Source organism: Arachis duranensis, chromosome 4 (assembly GCF_000817695.3).
Source record: "Arachis duranensis cultivar V14167 chromosome 4, aradu.V14167.gnm2.J7QH, whole genome shotgun sequence".
In the NCBI taxonomy this organism is placed as follows: domain Eukaryota; kingdom Viridiplantae; phylum Streptophyta; class Magnoliopsida; order Fabales; family Fabaceae; genus Arachis; species Arachis duranensis.
The window spans coordinates 102,561,749-102,579,516 of NC_029775.3; the positions used below are offsets into that span (position 1 = coordinate 102,561,749).

The 17,768-nt window shown below is 31.1% G+C and overlaps 2 protein-coding genes across 2 annotated transcripts; both read left to right on the forward strand.

The window, feature by feature from the left end:
* The first annotated feature begins 4,528 nt into the window (after nt 1-4,528).
* LOC107485338 (alpha-galactosidase 1) lies at nt 4,529-8,396 on the forward strand. Its single transcript, XM_016105853.3, has 15 exons — nt 4,529-4,820; nt 5,039-5,097; nt 5,337-5,393; nt 5,481-5,515; nt 5,621-5,724; nt 5,821-5,896; nt 5,987-6,045; nt 6,139-6,204; nt 6,288-6,371; nt 6,461-6,525; nt 6,621-6,703; nt 6,796-6,886; nt 7,009-7,058; nt 7,141-7,281; nt 8,076-8,396. Exons 1-15 carry the CDS (start codon nt 4,657-4,659, stop codon nt 8,166-8,168), a joined length of 1,227 nt encoding a protein of 408 aa, XP_015961339.1. The 5' UTR covers nt 4,529-4,656; the 3' UTR covers nt 8,169-8,396.
* Nucleotides 8,397-14,418: 6,022 nt separating this feature from the next.
* Nucleotides 14,419-16,686, forward strand: LOC107485337 (proteasome subunit alpha type-4). The gene is made up of 2 exons (XM_016105852.3): nt 14,419-14,587; nt 15,704-16,686. The coding sequence occupies exon 2, from the start codon at nt 15,737-15,739 to the stop codon at nt 16,487-16,489; it is 753 nt and encodes a 250-aa protein (XP_015961338.1). The 5' UTR covers nt 14,419-14,587; nt 15,704-15,736; the 3' UTR covers nt 16,490-16,686.
* The last annotated feature ends 1,082 nt before the right edge of the window (nt 16,687-17,768 follow it).

A 17,768-nucleotide genomic window follows, 5' to 3' on the forward strand; every position in this document is an offset into this window, starting at 1 on the left:
AGGAAAATTACTTAAGAAATATAAAATTTGGTCAATGCTTATTAGTAGTATCAAGTGAACCTTAATTAATTTACAAATAAACCGAAATTAGTTCAATTTTGAACAAGCTATCAAAAAGATTTAATCATCAACAAAGATACAATCAAATAAACCTCAATTAAAAGGGGGGAAAAGAAAAAATGCAGCAATAAAAGAATGACGATTGAGAGAAAACATGCGAAGAAGAAGAAGAAATGCGAAGAAGACGAAGGAGAAAGGCGAAGAAGAAGAAGAAGAAAAAGGAAGAACGCGAAGAAGAAGAAGGAATACGAAGACGAATAAGGAAGAAAACGAAGAAGAAAAAAGAAGAACACGAAGAAGAACGAATGCTAAGATAAAAATGAAGAAGCGTGTTGAGTTAAGAAATTAACTAACATAATTGATGATGACAAACATTAACTTTATTGGGCCAACTACCCAATTAGTTTTGATGAATTTGTTCTAAGTGATGCAGGCTAAATTTCAATAATGCAACAGCCAAAATAAATGGAACAAAAATCTGAAACTTTCATAGACTTTCAAATAAAGCCCAAATTAATTTAGAACAAAGAAATATAGTTGCAACAGCCCAAAATAATGGAAATCAAACCAGAAATAAAGTGGGTTATAAAACACTAAAAGTCCAAAATTGCTAAGTAAAGAAATCGCTTGGGCTGAATATGAAAAAAGCCAACCCAAGCCTAAGTTGCTCACCCAAGTTGATCCCACCAAACTTCTCATACAAGATTGAAGTCTTCACTCTCTTTTATTGTTTCGGTCAGCAACAAAACAAAAGAAAGAGAGATTTGTTCCTCCTGGACATTTTATCAAGGAAGAAAAAAAGAGAAAGCTTAATCATAAAGCAAAGATCTAATCACCCACATCAATCCATAGTAATCTGAGTCATAAATTAAAGGTGATTTATTTTCATTTGCATGCAACTTACTTTCTTCACTTCATCTCAAATCTTCTGCTTTACCATTTTTGGATAAATGAAAAAAAATATTCTCTGTTCTACACTGCTGTGCATCTACGGTCATAAGTGCGTCTTGGGAATCAAGTTATTTTTCAATGGCCAAAATATGGGTTTACCATTGAAAATCTGTGTTTGCGGCCCTATGGCTTTTGGTCAACAAAGAAGGGTCAGAACCAAAGTTTCAATTTGGGGATTAACTTAGAAAAAGTGAAATGGTAAGTTGGTTATACAGCTCAAGAAGTTGACCTAGGGGTGAGCAACCCAGCAACATGCAAGGAAATAAAAGAAGATTTTTTTATCATTTAAAACCAATGAGAGATAACCAGAATTTGGTGAGTTGTGTTCTGAGAAGAGTTCCCTGAAGAAGTTCATCTACTTGGATAATGCTTTCTTTCAAAGAAGCATTCTGCCAAAAACGAAGAACTGAATTAGAGACATGCAAATCTGGTTTATCACATAGCAAAGAAGCTGTTGAAGAGTCAATCTCCTTCATGTTTTACAAATTGCACTTTACTTTTCAATGTTTATCTTTATGTAATTTCTTGAGTGAAAAGGCATATTGAGAGAGCTCAAGTAAAAGTCAATGAGTGAAAAAAGGTTGAGTGATACACTTGAGTGAAAAGGCTAGAGTTATTTCAGATTTTTTTAGGCAAGTATGTGTCTTGTATATTGTACCTGTGAGGTATCCCTTTCTTAGTTGGGTTAGCACTAAGAGTAAAGAGTTAGGTATTAGCATCGCCAATGTCAAGTTAGGTTAGAACTTGAGTGTGAAAGGATTGTGTCAATCCTGTGGAATTGGTGTATGTAATACTTTAACTATAATGGAAATTTCACCACTGTTGTGGTGGAGACTGAACGTAGGTTGTATAGCACAAGGCAACCAAACTAGGATACATGATGGTTTTAGCTTTTCTCTTCTCTGTTCTGTCATGTTTTCTGATATTCATGAGATAAAATAAAATTGTCTTATAAATTTTTCGCTGCTAAGTTCAAACAGATTCATACGGCAAGTTTGTTTAAAGGGTATGTTCATTAAATTAAAAGAAGGTCATAGAGTCAACCCCCCTTTTCTAAACTTTCTACAACCTTCAAAGTGTTATTGAAACGCGCGTGTATACATGCTGGTGTAATGAAAATGATTTTTATTGAGTTTTGGTCAATTTAGTTAGATTTAAGTGCAAAAATACTTGAATATGTGTAGTTAAACTCTAAAATAAAATGATAAAAGGTAATAAAAAAAAAGAGAATTTGTAATGTCCATATCCATATACAAAAGATGAATTTAAATGATAGATAAAAAATTTTTTTTTTGTTTGATTTCAAAAGACATTTAGTTGTTTATATGAAATTCACTATCACATCAAATAAAAGAAAAGGAAACGGTTAAAAAGATAAAAACATAAGTAAAAAGTTGCGGTCTTCATAACTCATAAGGTTGGTAAAACTTAAAAGCATAGGAAAATTCCTTGCCATAATCTTTGGATTTTGTTAACACCACCAATCTTTCTTCCTTTGTAAGCCAAAAAGGGAAAACAGTCGCTTTTGGTCTATCAAAATATTCCGATTAGGGGTGCCCCCCCCCCCCCGCCTAGTGAGGCGGTCCTAGAATCCCAGCCCGCCCTGCGGGCTGGCGGGCTAAGTCTCCTTTTTTTACTATTAACTACTAAGTAATATATATAATTTCACAATCATATTAATAAATTTATAATTTCTAATGGCATAAAAAAATTATATTTTTTATATTCACAAACATTAAAGTTTTTGTAATTATAAATATCTAATAAATATAATTATAAATCAAATTTTCATTCAAAATATAAGTATAAATATTCTCTCCAAAGCAAAATAAATATAATCAAAAACATAATTATAAATATTGTCTCCAAAATAACATAAACATAATTCAAAACACTCAATTTTTATCTTCATACTCTTGTAAGTTAGGTTGGGAGAAGTTAGGTATTGACAAAAAAATTATAGGTTGGGAGAAGTTAGGTATTGACAAAAAAATTACAAAAATACCCCCTCACTAATAAAAACCTTAGCCCGGCGGAGAAGCCCGCCCCGCCCCGCCAAAGCCCGCCAAAACCCGCGGTTTAAGCGGTGCGGGTTAGGCGGACTTTTACTATTTGGCGGTCCCGATTTTCCAGTCCAGCCCGCCTTTTTTGGCGGGTTACGCGGGTCGGCCCGACGGATTTAGACCCGTTTGCCACCCCTAATTCCGATGTCCTTATCAAGTATATTTCAACCAAACATGTAGAATAAAAAAAAACACAAAAGTCACACATGACTTTGTTTTGTCATCTTCATAACCTGCAATTAATTAATTAATTAATTAATGATGGAAATTTCTTAAAATAGTTAAGTTAATTCCATCACAATTATCTCTATAGTTCTAACTAAGGAGTTAAGTGGAAAACATGGTTGTGTTTCAAAAGGACAATAGGAAACATGGATATTCAGTGCCCGTTTGAATTTTATTAAAAAAAATTATTTTAAGTAAGCAATACGTCCCTTTTCAAAAAAGAAAATTTAATTAACTGTTTATTTTTTAAATTAATTATTTATTTTTAATTGTTTATTTTCAAATTAATTGTTTATTTTTAAATTCAAAATTTTCTTTCCAAATAAAAAATAATTAAAAAAATAGAATAAATTCAAACTCATCTTTTAAGAGATTACACATATCTTAACTAGGGCCAAATCTTATTTTGGTTTTAAATAATTTTGTTTTAATTTATATATTTTTTCTTGAATGTTGTAATCTTTATTGATTTATCATTTTCAATGAGCACTTATTTTAGAGGTAGATACCGGATAAAATATCTATGAAAATGGGTTAAGATTCAATTTTGTATTACCCGCAGATAAGAGTGAAGTGAATTTTAAATAGATTATTGTAAGATATGGCGGGATTAAATAACACAAAATTCTATTCTTATCCGCCTCGTTATCACCCTTATTTATTTAAAAAATCATAAATAATATGCTCGTGATAATTTTAAATTTGTATTTAACATTAATCATTTAATCTTACATTATTCTCATTAAATAAATAATGATTATGTTATACAGACTCATGTTAATAATCAATATTCATTATTCAATGATGATAAATGATTTTTTTTATGAATATAAATAGGTGTTGGATATTCGAATCTTATTTTATATATATACTAATTTATTGACTAATAATAAACTCTTAAATAAAATTTTGATCTACGACAGATCAATTCTTACTTTGTTGGGTTAGAAAATACTATTAAAAAAAGAAAAAAATTATTAACTCTTATACAAAATTTATTTAAATAAATGGATTACAATTTTATTTTATTAAAAAGTGATTATAATCATAATTAACTAAATAACAAAATAACAAATATTAAATTTAAATCTAAATCTAATCCTAAAAATAAACAAATCAATTTAAATTTGAAATTTAAATTTAGATAATGACAAATTTATTATATATATCTTCCAGAATGATAATGATTACATAAAACACTAACCTCTGACAAAGGAACACGTTATTGTACCCTCTTGATCTACAATAAATCAATAATATAAATAGATAAAGAAAACACACACTAGTTCAGGAAGTAAAGGGTAGCAGTAGTAAGTAGTAACATAGTAACATAGAGTAGTTGCTGAAGTAAGCAACAATGGAGAGAAGGGTTGGTTATGAGATCTTGGTGGTGGTGGTTTTGGTGACCCTTTTGAATCTCTCATTGAGTTGTGTTCATGCTTCAGCCAACTTTGGTAATGTGGTGGACCAACACAGAAGAAGCCTTCTTGCTAATGGCCTTGGAACAACTCCTCCTATGGGGTATGTATAATCTTAAATCTTTGTTTTCTTCTTCTTTTCATTGCAATTCTGTTACTTTGTTATATACTTTCTTTTGTTTCATTCTCTTTTATAATTATTTTTTTTTATCAATTATTGTCATTGGTATATATGATTGGACCCTTTCATGTTCAACTGTTTTGGATATATGCATTAAATGATTGATGATGCTGATTGATTTGTGAAAACTCTTTGTGCAGATGGAACAGTTGGAATCACTTCAACTGTCAAATTAATGAAAAAATCATCCGGGAAACTGGTATTTGGTCATCCATATCTTTAATTTGTTCCATGTGAATTTTATAAGTACTTGGCATTTGAAATTGTGAATTAATGTTTCATAGAAGGCACTGTTCTGTTAGTTCTGTATTCAATTTTGCAGTTCTTCTTCAAATTGGGTATCAAACCTATCATTGTTTGCATTTCAATTTAGTCTTTATTTGTATACAATCAAGAATTGTTAAGGCAATGGTCTGATTTATAGATTTTCGATTGCAGCCGATGCGCTTGTTTCGACTGGTCTTTCAAAGCTTGGATACACTTTTGTAAACATAGGTACATATGAAAGCAACTAAATTTTCAGTTCTTGTATTTTGATTATCAAAGCAAAATGCTGTAACTATAATCATACCATTCATGCAGATGATTGCTGGGCTGAGCTACACCGTGACGATAAGGTCTTATACCTATGGTTTTTCTTTGATTTTCTTCCTCCTATTCTTTTTATCCTTCAAAGTTATTGCATTGTGTCAAAAAACTATTTGTTCCAAATAATCTTGCAGGGCAATTTGGTAGCAAAGAAATCTACATTCCCTTCTGGAATCAAAGCTCTTGCAGATTATGTTCATAGCAAGGGTCTTAAGCTCGGAATTTATTCAGATGCAGGGTACATAGACTTGGCCGAATTCCTAAACAAACTAGTCCAATTTTCTCATTCAACCATTGATTCTTTAAACTAAGGTTTCGTTCCGCGATTTTGCAGGTATTTCACTTGTAGCAAAAAGATGCCTGGTTCACTTGGTCATGAGTTTCAAGATGCCAAGACTTTTGCATCATGGGTAGCAAACATTATCTTTATTTTTTAAGGAACATACATACATATCAATCGATCGCTATTAAATAAGTTGTAATGATGCCTTATTTTGCAGGGTATTGATTATTTGAAGTATGACAATTGTAACCATGATGGATCAAAACCAACTGATAGGTAGTTGAAAGTATATTTTCACTTTACCTCTTATGTTTTCCTTTGATCATCATTCATGAGTTTGAAAACTTTGCTCTACTTTCTTATTCCCAGATATCCTGTTATGACTCGAGCATTAATGAACGCTGGTCGTCCAATCTTCTTCTCTCTATGTGAATGGTAAAACTCTTATATGTTCCACAATTTTGTGTTCTTCTAATTTTAGTTTCTTCCTTCTAATTGTAATTGCTTTGTTTGTTTAGGGGCGACATGCATCCGGCTTTATGGGGCGCTCGAATCGGAAATAGCTGGAGAACTACAAATGACATCAATGATTCATGGGAAAGGTGCGAAAATATGGATTCAATTTTTTCTAATTCTAGAAGTTTTGTAATTGAATTTGGAATTTTATGTAACTAGCCTCTTTTTACAACAGTATGATTTCAAGGGCTGATATGAATGAAGTTTATGCTGATCTTGCAAAACCGGGCGGTTGGAATGGTTAGAAATTTAGAAATTTAGATTTCACTTATCAGTAGCTTTGTCTGAATTCTGAAATTGAATAAGTTTTCTGTTGGATTTCATCAAATGAACAGATCCTGATATGCTTGAGGTGGGAAATGGAGGAATGACAAAAGATGAATACATTGTTCATTTCAGTTTATGGGCCATTTCCAAGGTATGAAGATGCATGCTTGTATCCCAGTTCATGTCATAGTTAGTAATGTTCATTGGGAGCATTCTTGTTTCTCATTATAAGTTTTAGTGCAGGCTCCTCTTCTTCTCGGTTGCGACGTTCGAAACATGTCTAAAGAGATTGTGGAGATAATCACAAACAAAGAAGTTATTGCAGTTAACCAAGGTGATTTGATGCGATCATCGCATTAACATTGTTATTCTGATCCTATCTAGTGGGAAAAGGCTTAGTAGTCGTCGTTAACTTGTTATTCTGTCACTAACAATGTTAAATTTGTACCGTGTTAGATTCGCTTGGTGTACAAGCCAAGAAGGTTAGGATGGAAGGTGATCAAGAGGTAATTAAAACAAACAAATATGATTGTGTGTGTCTAGTCTGAAATTAGCAAGAAGGGTTGATATGCATGTTTTTGGGTGCAGATATGGGCAGGTCCTCTTTCAGGGTATAGGGTAGCTGTTGTGTTGCTTAATAGAGGGCCTCTGCGCAATGCCATCACAGCCAATTGGGATGACATTGGCATTCCCCAAAACAGTGTTGTTCAAGCAAGAGACCTTTGGGAGGTATGTTCTTTTTTTGTGGAGACTTGGATGCAGTTGTTTTTATGTAAAGTTGATAGTTGAAAATTAATAGATGATTTGACATGTTTGATTAAATTGCTATATAACATTTTTCAACTGTCAACGTCACGTGAAAACAAATGCATGTGAATTTTCACCTTTTTTTCCCTACTTAATATATGGATTTATTGTATATGAGTAATGATTCGAAGTCTTAATTCATCTTCATATTTATCCTCTTACATAAGTAAAAATTCAAATATATATGTTATTTTTTTTTAAAAAAAAAATAAGAAGATAGTTATTGTTATCTTTTTACTATTTTAATATTAAGAGGATAATTAGGAGAATATATTAGGATTTTTTTAATCATTACTCTTAGTGTATATTATGTTTTAGTTTTGATCTCTATAAAACTTGTTTTCTGTGGAAACACATTTTTGAAAGTTTTTGAGGGTCATTTATGCTTATAATTTTAGAAAATGAAAATCAAAATGAAAGAGTTATGCTTATATGTTTAGAAAATGAAGATCGAAATGAAATAGTAAATTTAACCGGGATTAGACCCAAATCCCAAAATTTAAAAGAAGAAAAAGGTTAAACATGGATACATTATCGGCTAGGTAGAAATTCAAATCAGTTGTCTTAGTTGAGAATCATTAGATGATTTGAATATTTGACCAAATTACTCTCTAATAATTTTTAATTATCAATTTTACATGAATACAACTATAGGTGAATTTTAAAACTATTTGGGAATTACTGATGTTGTAAGGTATGGTTTTGAATGAATGCAGCACCAGACATTGAAGAAACTATTCGTGAATAAATTGAGTGCTACAGTGGATCCACATTCTTGTAAAATGTATGTCTTGAAGCTAGTAGCTTGACTTCTCCAACCACCCACAAATAAAGCTAAGGACTGCACCTTCTGGAGTTTACCTTATTTGAATAACTTTCTTTTCTTCCAAATAAAAAGAAAAAGAAAGTTATTTGTAAAGATAAACTATATGTGAAACAATGAACCTCTATCAGAGTAGTACGTTTAAGTGTGAATTATGAACTATAAATTTTAGAGTAACGTGATAAATAAGTATTAAAGATTTATATTTTGGACATATTAGTTCTAAAAAAAAAAAAGTATCAATGAAGTCTTCTATAATAGTAGACATGGAAACATTACTTTTAGATTAGCCCTTATGATTAAGATAAAATGGCTTAATTTAAACGAAGTTTGTTTATATCTATTATTGTAGCGGATTTTATTGGATTTTTTTTGAGAAATTAATCTGTTCAAAGCGTAAAATTTTATAAATTTATTTGTCACTTTATTTTAATTTTAATATACATGTCAATATGAATTTTTAAAGTTATGGTTTTGAGTTATAACTCGTACAACCTTTTGAATAGGCTCGTAAATTTTTCGAATTTTTAAACATGTGGGATTCAACTCTAAAATAAGTTTATGACAAATAATAAGTTTATACATATATATTTCTTCGAGAATCATCTAAACCAACTCAATATCACAAGTTATATATCATACACTTTCATACTTTTGTACTACGTTCATATCATCGTGTCACAATACCATCACATAGGAGGAATTACTTGTGTTTTTTTTTTCTTTTGTTTTTCATCATGTCCTATTCTTTTCTGGATCCATCCAAGAATTTAATTAGAATTGAGTTTTAACTTTACTCTTAAATGTTCTTTATAATTTTTCCTTTTTTCATATTTGAATTATTACTACTCTTGATTGACCTGTCTCACCTTAAGTTGAAAGGCTACAAACAAATAAAGTAAAATAATAATGAGTGAGAAAAGCAATTTATAATGTTGTTATCTCAAATATATCTACATAATCGATATTCAAAAATTAAAATTTAGCCATTTTTAGATTTGAAGAGTCTGAATTTAGTGCATTTTATTTATGAGTATCAAGTGAGTAATGAATTATAAAAAGTAATAATGTATATAATGTTATTATAGCAATAAATGAAATACAATAATAAATATGGTAATATTCTACTTCCACACCTACATATATGATTTCTGTGGTCCAATACTATGATGTTTTTATTCAGTGACATCAATCTCACATCATTTTTAGTAGCATCGTGTTAAGATACAGCTGTTCAGAACTTAATTCAAATTTTTATCCACACATGGATGGTTAAAACATTCATTAATATGCTTTTGAATTAGCACCATCACTGATAAATTGTATGTTAACATCACAAATAATGATAAATTGCGAAGTTTTTTTTTTTTTTCTAATTAGCGGCCGTTTTTTAATTCCTGCAAAATATGTTAACACATTTTAGAAAAATGATACAGTTTTGTGTCCTACAATTAAGTTACATGGATTTTATGAAATTGGCGCTATATGAGGAAATTATTATTTTCACTCTTTAAAAAAAAATAATTTTTCTTAAAATAGTAAAAAAGTGAATATTTTAAAATTTATTTTATTTTATTAAAAATAATTTTTTTTAGAAGAAAAACTTACTAAATGTTATAAAAACATATTTATACTTTGTATTGTGTAACTTGAAACTGCAGCATGCAGATCACTTATGTTGAACCAAAGATTTCTCGTTAAATGCAAAAATTCTTAGCCACTAAACGAAGATCATTAATTGATAATTTAATGTGTTTTTTTTTACATACAAGTTATTTCCATTTTAAATTATCATCAAGTTATATAATAATACAATAATGCTCTACATCCATGTACAAAATGTATCCAAGTTATCCGGGAGTGGATCATCTCTAGTAAAAAAAAAAAAAAAACTAGATGGTATCCAGTGTTAAATCTAACCCTTTATTGCTCTCTCTCTCATATTTATTTTTGGTCTCACTTATAGAATTAAAGGTGAGAGATCACACTTCATTTTCTCAAGTGTTAAAAAAACTGGAAAGGATCTTTTTTCCAAGTTATCCAAGTATTTTTTGACAGACGCGCCTCCCCCACCCCCTCACTCGTTTGTGATACACACGCTACATATAACATAAACCTTCTCTGCGACAACCTAAACCTTTGCTCAACGTAAACCTTCTGCTGCAACCTAAACCTTTTGCTCTCCTAGTTCTTCTCTGCTCGCGTTCTTCCTTATTGATCTGCATTGCTTTCAACGTAATAAGCTTCGTCGTTCTCTTCTGGTCGTGCTCATCTTCTTCGTTTTCTTCTTTCGATATGCTTACGTTGCAGTTTGCTGCCTTCCAAGATCAGCGGATAATTAATGAACTAGGAGTTGAGGCAAAGAAAAGCTACTCTCACCTGTTTTCTTTTTAGTGATCAAAATTTTGAAGGAAAATATTTTTTAAGGTAGGTAAGATGTAAGATATGAATAAATAATAAATAATTATTTAATAAATTAAAAGTGAGCTATGGGGGTTAGAAATTTAAAATCTTTAGTTTGAAAAATTATTGGTGAAAATTTAACTTAGAAAATAAATTGAGCGCAAAAATATAATTTAATTGCGAAAAAATATGTACCGGCGTTAAAATTAATTGTACCATCTCAAGTCTGTTCAGTATTGTGTGTGAAAAACTAAAACTGTAAAAATAACGAGAAAAATATTTAGGATAAAAATCCAAACACTTATCTTAAAAATTTTGGCTCAAGGTAGGACCAGCGAGCTAAACATTACAACAGGACTCACCAAAGTCCAAGTCCATGATATGTAAACTCTAGCGTTTGTTTTGAGGTACTGGAACAGAGACTGGGAGACTGAGACACAGTATCATGTTTGTTGGCTCAGAGACTGGTACTAAAATTTCTGTCTCTGTCCCTAAAATTTCAGTATTTCAGTACTTCCAAAAAGTAGGGACACAAGGGACTGAAACTTTTAGAGACGGAGACTGAAATTTTAATAACATTTTATACCTAAAATACCCTCATTTCAATTAATTAATTTCAATTTTATCCTTTTTGCAAATTAAATTAGAGTTTTATTCTTATTTCAATTTCTGTCTCTCACTTTGCACCAAACAGAATACTGAAATTTATTTCGGTCTCATTTTAAGAGATACAAAAGAAGAGAGGAAGAGAAGGAGAGTCCTAGTTTACTATTCAGTTCATTCATTCAAATAAACTTTTTTTTTTCAATTCGGAGCTCCAATTAACAATTCGTTTGTGGTTACACATTCGTTTTTGCTTCCTCTTTGTTTTCATCTAACTTTTGTGGTAAGAAATTTTGAAATTCTTGCCCCATTTTTTGTTTTTTTTTTTATTGTGTTTTGGGAAAGGAGGTTTAGTGTTAAAATTTTGCGATTTTGATACTTTAGAAAAAGTTCAAACACAACGAAATTTTGATCCAAGGTTAAGTAGTACAAGGTAATGGAACTCTTTTCCTTTGCTTTTCTTAATTACATGCAGAAATCCTAACTTGAAAGTGTTTAAATTATTTAATTAGATTGATTAAGGATATTGGCTTGCTTGAGTTGAGTTAATTGTGCGAGTTTGACGCTTGGATTGTTTGTGGAGCACTTGGTAGAAGTTTGGTGGTGCTAATTGAAGCTTGGATCCATTTAAAGAGAAAATTCAAAATTTAAGAATTAGAAAATCGCTATCAATAAAATACGAATTGTAATATTAGGTAAACACTATATAAGGTTATGTGAAAAATTAGATTAAATATCTTACAATAATATTGAATGAAATTAATTGGTATTGTGAATTATTGATAATTTAGTATGAATAATTAGTTAGATGGTAAGTTAAATAATGAGAAATATTAATCATGATTTTTTTTTTAGTTTAAAAAGAAAAGCACCCAACACATTGTTTAATGTTATAAATGTCAAATCCTTTAAACAAACCAAATATAAGTATACTTTTTATCTCTGAAATTTGGTAAAAGTTTAAAAATATTCTTAAATTTTATTTTGTTTCAATTTTGTCCCAAAAGTTTTCGATTTGCATCAAATATATCCTCGATGGCTAAATTTTCAAAAAATTTAAGACCAATCTAATAATAATGTATGAAAATTATGTTTGATTTGCTTGTGTTGAGGGTTGTTTTTATGAAATTGTTGTTGGATTTGTCTTAAAAGCTTTGAAAAATTAACCGTCAGGAGTATATTTGATACAAATCGAAAATTTTTGGAACAAAACTGAAACAAAATAAAATTTATGAGTATTTTTAAAATTTTTATCATACTTCAAGAATAAAAAATATAATTTACCCTTGATCAAATTAATTTTCTAAATATTTGTTGAGATAATAAATAAATGTTAGCAAAAGATTCATTTACTTATATAAGACCTTCTCATCTTCATTTTGATTTCGGCAAGATATCATTATCATGTTAATGCAAATTAAATGTAATTATATTTACTATTTATTCTAAGAGTAATTCTTCGCATACAAGCGATTAAGGCTTGTAAGCCTTACAAGTTCAATTAAAACTAACGCTCAAAACACGCTTCCAACCATTTTTCTTCCCCTTCGTCTTCTCCTTCTTCTTTTCTTTCGTTTCTTGCATTCTCTTTCTCCTTCTTCTTCTTCTTCTTCTTCTTGCTGCACGTTCTTCTTCCTCTTACTCTTCTTCTTCTCCTTTTCTTTCGTTTCTGCACGTTCTTCTTCTTCATTTACGTTCTTTTCTCTCTGTTTTATCTTTTTTTTTTTTCAATTTTTCATGGTGAAATCGTTTTTGAAGAAGAAGAAACAGTAGAAGATGAGGAGGAGAAAGAGAAAATTTTCGTAATCCTTTGGGTGTATTTCTGTAATCCTTTTGAAGATAATGGAACTTCAGAAATACGCCCAAACGATTACAGAAGTACACCCAAAATGATTACAGAAATACACCCAAAGGATTACAAAAAATACACCCAAAGTATTTAAGAAATACACCCAAAATTCGTTGCATAATTCAGAACTCTTTCTCTTTCTCCTCATCTTCTGCTGCTTCTTCTTCTTCAAAACGATTTCAAAGCTTGATTTCAGAAACCATGAAAATCGAAAAAAAAAAATGAAAAAGAAGAAGAAGAAGAAGAGGAAGAGGAAGAGGAAGAAGAAGAAGAAGAACCGTTCTGAGTGTAGCGCTTTAAAAACAGGAAACGTTGAATAACGCATTAAAAGGCCTAGTAACTTGTAAGACTTGTAAGTCAAAAAAACTTGTATGTGTAGCACTCCTCTTATTCTAACCTCATAATTATTTGATGAATAATATTATATGTACAATAAAATCAACTACCACAATTATTTGATAATGCAAGCAATATTATCAAATAAATTCAGCCATTCTGTCTGAAAGATTAAGAAAACAAAATCCTAACAATAAGATTCTACCATATCTTAATCATTGTTTAAAAATTAAGATTGTCTTTTTATTCTCAATTTTGATATTGTCTCAAATCATTTTGTAGAATAAAAAAGACAAAATTAAAAATATTTTAATGCATCCAAAATTAAACTCATATAACAGTTTATATTATTTTTTAAGTGTTAATATTATTTAATTATGAAAATAACATAAGAACTTATAAATAATTATATATACAAAAATAATATTATAACAGTAAAAAATCATGCTAGTTTCTTAAAAATTCTTTATTGGTTTTAAAAAAGTGTTTTACTTGTTTATCAAATAACTTTTTACTTATATAAATTTTTAAATAAAATAATAAGAAAGAGGAGGAGAACCGAACCGGACCAGCCCGGTTTTAGAGGGTCACCGGTTCGAATTCTAAAAGAATACCTCTCTCCCAAAACGGCGCCGTTTCAATTTTTGGAATAGAAATGTCCCCTGTCACTCCCCCATGAGTAGGCCTGGCAGCATGGACCCTATCCGCGGGTACCCAACCCGACCCAACCCGGTCGGGTAGGGTTGCCAACCCGATCCGCTGCGGGTAGGGTTGAGCGCGGAGCGGGTAGGGTGCGGGTTGAGCCTCAACCCTACCCGCACCCTTCATAATATGTATTATATATATGTTTAAAAATGTTATATATGGGAGTTGAACCAAGGACCTTAAGTTTGTGCAAAAAGCCCTTGGCCACTGAACCAACTTTATGAATTTGTAAATTTTACTTATTAAATTTATCAAAAATTCACAAAAAAAAGAACAATCAATTCAAAAGAAAGGGCAACCTTCAGTCAAACAAATAAACGGTGTCGTGTATGCTTAGGGTTGAAATAAAGAAAAAAGCAGCTCAGTCCTTCACTTTCTCCTCTTCAAACCATGGAAGCCTTCACACACTAAGCCCTAGCCCCTTCGCCGAACAGCTTCATCTTCATCTCACTCACTGTCGTCTTCGCCTGTCTTCTGCTCGCGTCGTCATCTTAGTTTGGTTGCCAAAGGTCAGCACCTGCTCACTGCTCTCTGTTCTTCGTTTTTTTTATTTTTTTCATGCGCTCTCTTTTTTTTGGGTCAGCACCTGCTCTCTGCTCTCTGTTAATTTTCTGGGTTAATAGAGTTGATTGTTGTTAATTTTCTGAATTAGCAAGGGCCTGTGTTTTTGTTTTGAGTAAACAGGGATCTGTTTTTGTTCCAAGTTAATAGAGTTGATTATTATTAATTTTCTGACTATTATTTGTCTTCTCCAACTCATGGTATATTTGTTTCAACTCTATCCTAAGATCTGTTATAACATCCTCTGCCTCATTCAATTGCGCTTCAAGCTCTTCGATTTTTCTTTGCTGATTAATTGACGCTCTCTTTGCTTCGGCTATCTGCATACAAAGAAAACATCGTTCATGGTACTTTGTGTCTCTAAAACAAAAAAACAAATGCTGATTTGAAAACAAATACTCAAAACTTATTCCTGAAGATCATTCACGTTTATAATTTGAGCCGTTTAAGTAAACAACTCTTCTTTCGGTTATAGTTATTATCCCCCTAATTCATTAAACTTTTATGATTTTGGTTAGTAGGTGCAATCATCCAAATTTGAAGTATTTTTTGTCTTAAATTTGTCTCAAATTTGAAGTATTTGAAATTATATATTCAATTTTTAATAATGTTATTTTATAGTTAGGGAGAATGGAAATGGCGGGAAGTTAGTTTCTGGTTGAGGGAAGCTTGAACGACTGTTCTAACATAGATCACATTTATCTTGGGTAGAGTCCTTCACTAAAATACATACCTATACTCTAAAATTTCAAGATTTCAGGGTTCTCTTTTAATGTCAATGGAACACTTGTCTGTAGTAATGTTGATTGGATAAAAATACCCCTTGTAATTTTTTTCTCTTTCAAAAACCTTGATATTTTATTAATGCTTCATCATAATAAAAATTGGTATTCAGTTCATTGTCACTGCACTCATGTTTTGCATATGGTTTGCTATCTTTGTGTAGTCTTTGCTTTTAGCAGATCTTATAGGTTTGCATAGAGAAAAGTATCAAAAGCTTAGATCTTTTGATTTTTTATTTTTCTGTTACTAAGAAATACATTATTGATTCCTCTCTTCTTTAGTGTTTCCTTTAAACTAGAAGTCAGGGAATCAAAATGTCGCGAAGATATGATAGCCGTACAACAATCTTCTCCCCTGAAGGACGTCTTTATCAAGTGGAGTATGCAATGGAGGCTATTGGAAATGCTGGTTCTGCCATAGGGATCTTATCAAAAGATGGTGTTGTGTTGGTTGGCGAAAAGAAGGTAACATCCAAGCTGCTGCAAACCTCTTCATCCACTGAGAAAATGTACAAGATTGATGATCATGTTGCATGTGCTGTTGCCGGGATAATGTCGGATGCCAACATCCTCATCAATACAGCTAGGGTCCAAGCACAACGCTACACATATGCCTACCAAGAGCCCATGCCTGTTGAACAGTTGGTTCAGTCTCTTTGTGATACTAAGCAAGGATACACCCAATTCGGTGGTCTTCGACCATTTGGGGTCTCATTCCTGTTTGCAGGTTGGGACAAAAACTTTGGCTTTCAACTCTACATGAGTGATCCTAGTGGAAACTATGGCGGTTGGAAAGCAGGAGCTATTGGTGCAAACAACCAGGCGGCTCAGTCAATACTGAAACAGGACTACAAGGATGACATTACGAGGGAAGAAGCCGTGCAACTTGCATTGAAGGTATTAAGCAAGACTATGGACAGCACAAGCTTGACCTCAGAGAAGATAGAATTAGCAGAGGTTTTCCTCTCACCTTCTGGAAACGTCAAGTATGAAGTTTGCTCCCCAGAGGCATTGAATAAACTATTGGTGAAGTTTGGGGTGACTCAACCAGCAACAGACACTGCCTAAGTGCCTAGTTTGCTCTGCTCTTCCATTTCTGATGCAGGTTTAATCAATGACAATGCTTTTATTTTTGTAATGCAAGTGACATTGTATTTGCTACACTGTAGTTGACTTTCAACACAAATTGATGATATTTGCTTTCTTGTTGTTGACCTATGATGATTTGTTGAACTTTCAATTATGTTAGTTATTGTGTTGTATGACTTTAGTGTGTGAATTTGTGAAATTAAACTTGTTTTGGTATTTTAGTGCATATTACTGGTTTAAATAAGATAGAACCTTTTTAGTAAACGGATTATGACTAGGATAGGTTGGTTTTTTAACTAGTTTAAAAACCAAAAAACCAAACCAATCCATTTCAATACGGTTTGGTTTGGTTGGCTTCAGACAAAAAAACCGAACCAATTGAATTCTGTACGATTGGATCAGGTTGTTTTTCCTACCAAAACCAAACTAAATGGCACCACGGACACCAGTAGTACCATGCAGATGAACCACAATAAACTGAAAGGTCAGTGAATAATTAGTCTTAATCATATTGTTTGCTATTTTCAATTTCTTAGCAGTCAATTTGGTAATTTCATAACCTTAGATTTGCTATTTGGCAGTCACTCTAAGATTATATATCTGTCTAAAGAGTAAAGATACCAAGAGTCAGCTAGTGGTCACTGAATTAAGTTGTCACTTGTCAGTGTCCTTATGGATTGTTTCACTCAAACATAGAACAAATAATCAATTAATCAAAAGCTTAGCAATTCAATTACTATTTTTCCTTGGCCACTTGCATATTTTTTATGTCAACTAATGGTTAAAACATGCTTTGCTTTTCCATGCAGCAAACAAGGTAATGTCATATTGTCATGCTTATTCCAAGGAAAGAAACTTAGGTCCGTTTAAAAAATTTTAAAAGTTATTTTTTTGAATTTTTTATTTATAAAAAGTAGTAATATTAATATCGGATACAATTTTCAAAATCAAATTATAGCTTTCTAAAATATTATTTAAATGCTATGAATAAATAAAAAATGACTTTTCTCATAATAAATTTTTTTATCATATTTTTTTTAAAATAAATACTTTTAAAATTAAAAAATTAAATATAAATATTTATTATTTAAATTATTTTTTTAAACAAAATTTAATTAAGATATTTATTCAAAGGAGAATTTTAGTATACAGATCAAAGTTGGTACAGATTTAAAGATTTGTCTACACTACACTTTCTAAAGCCACACTTTAAACCGTAACTCTTCACAAAGAAAAGCGTCACCTAATGGAAAAAAGT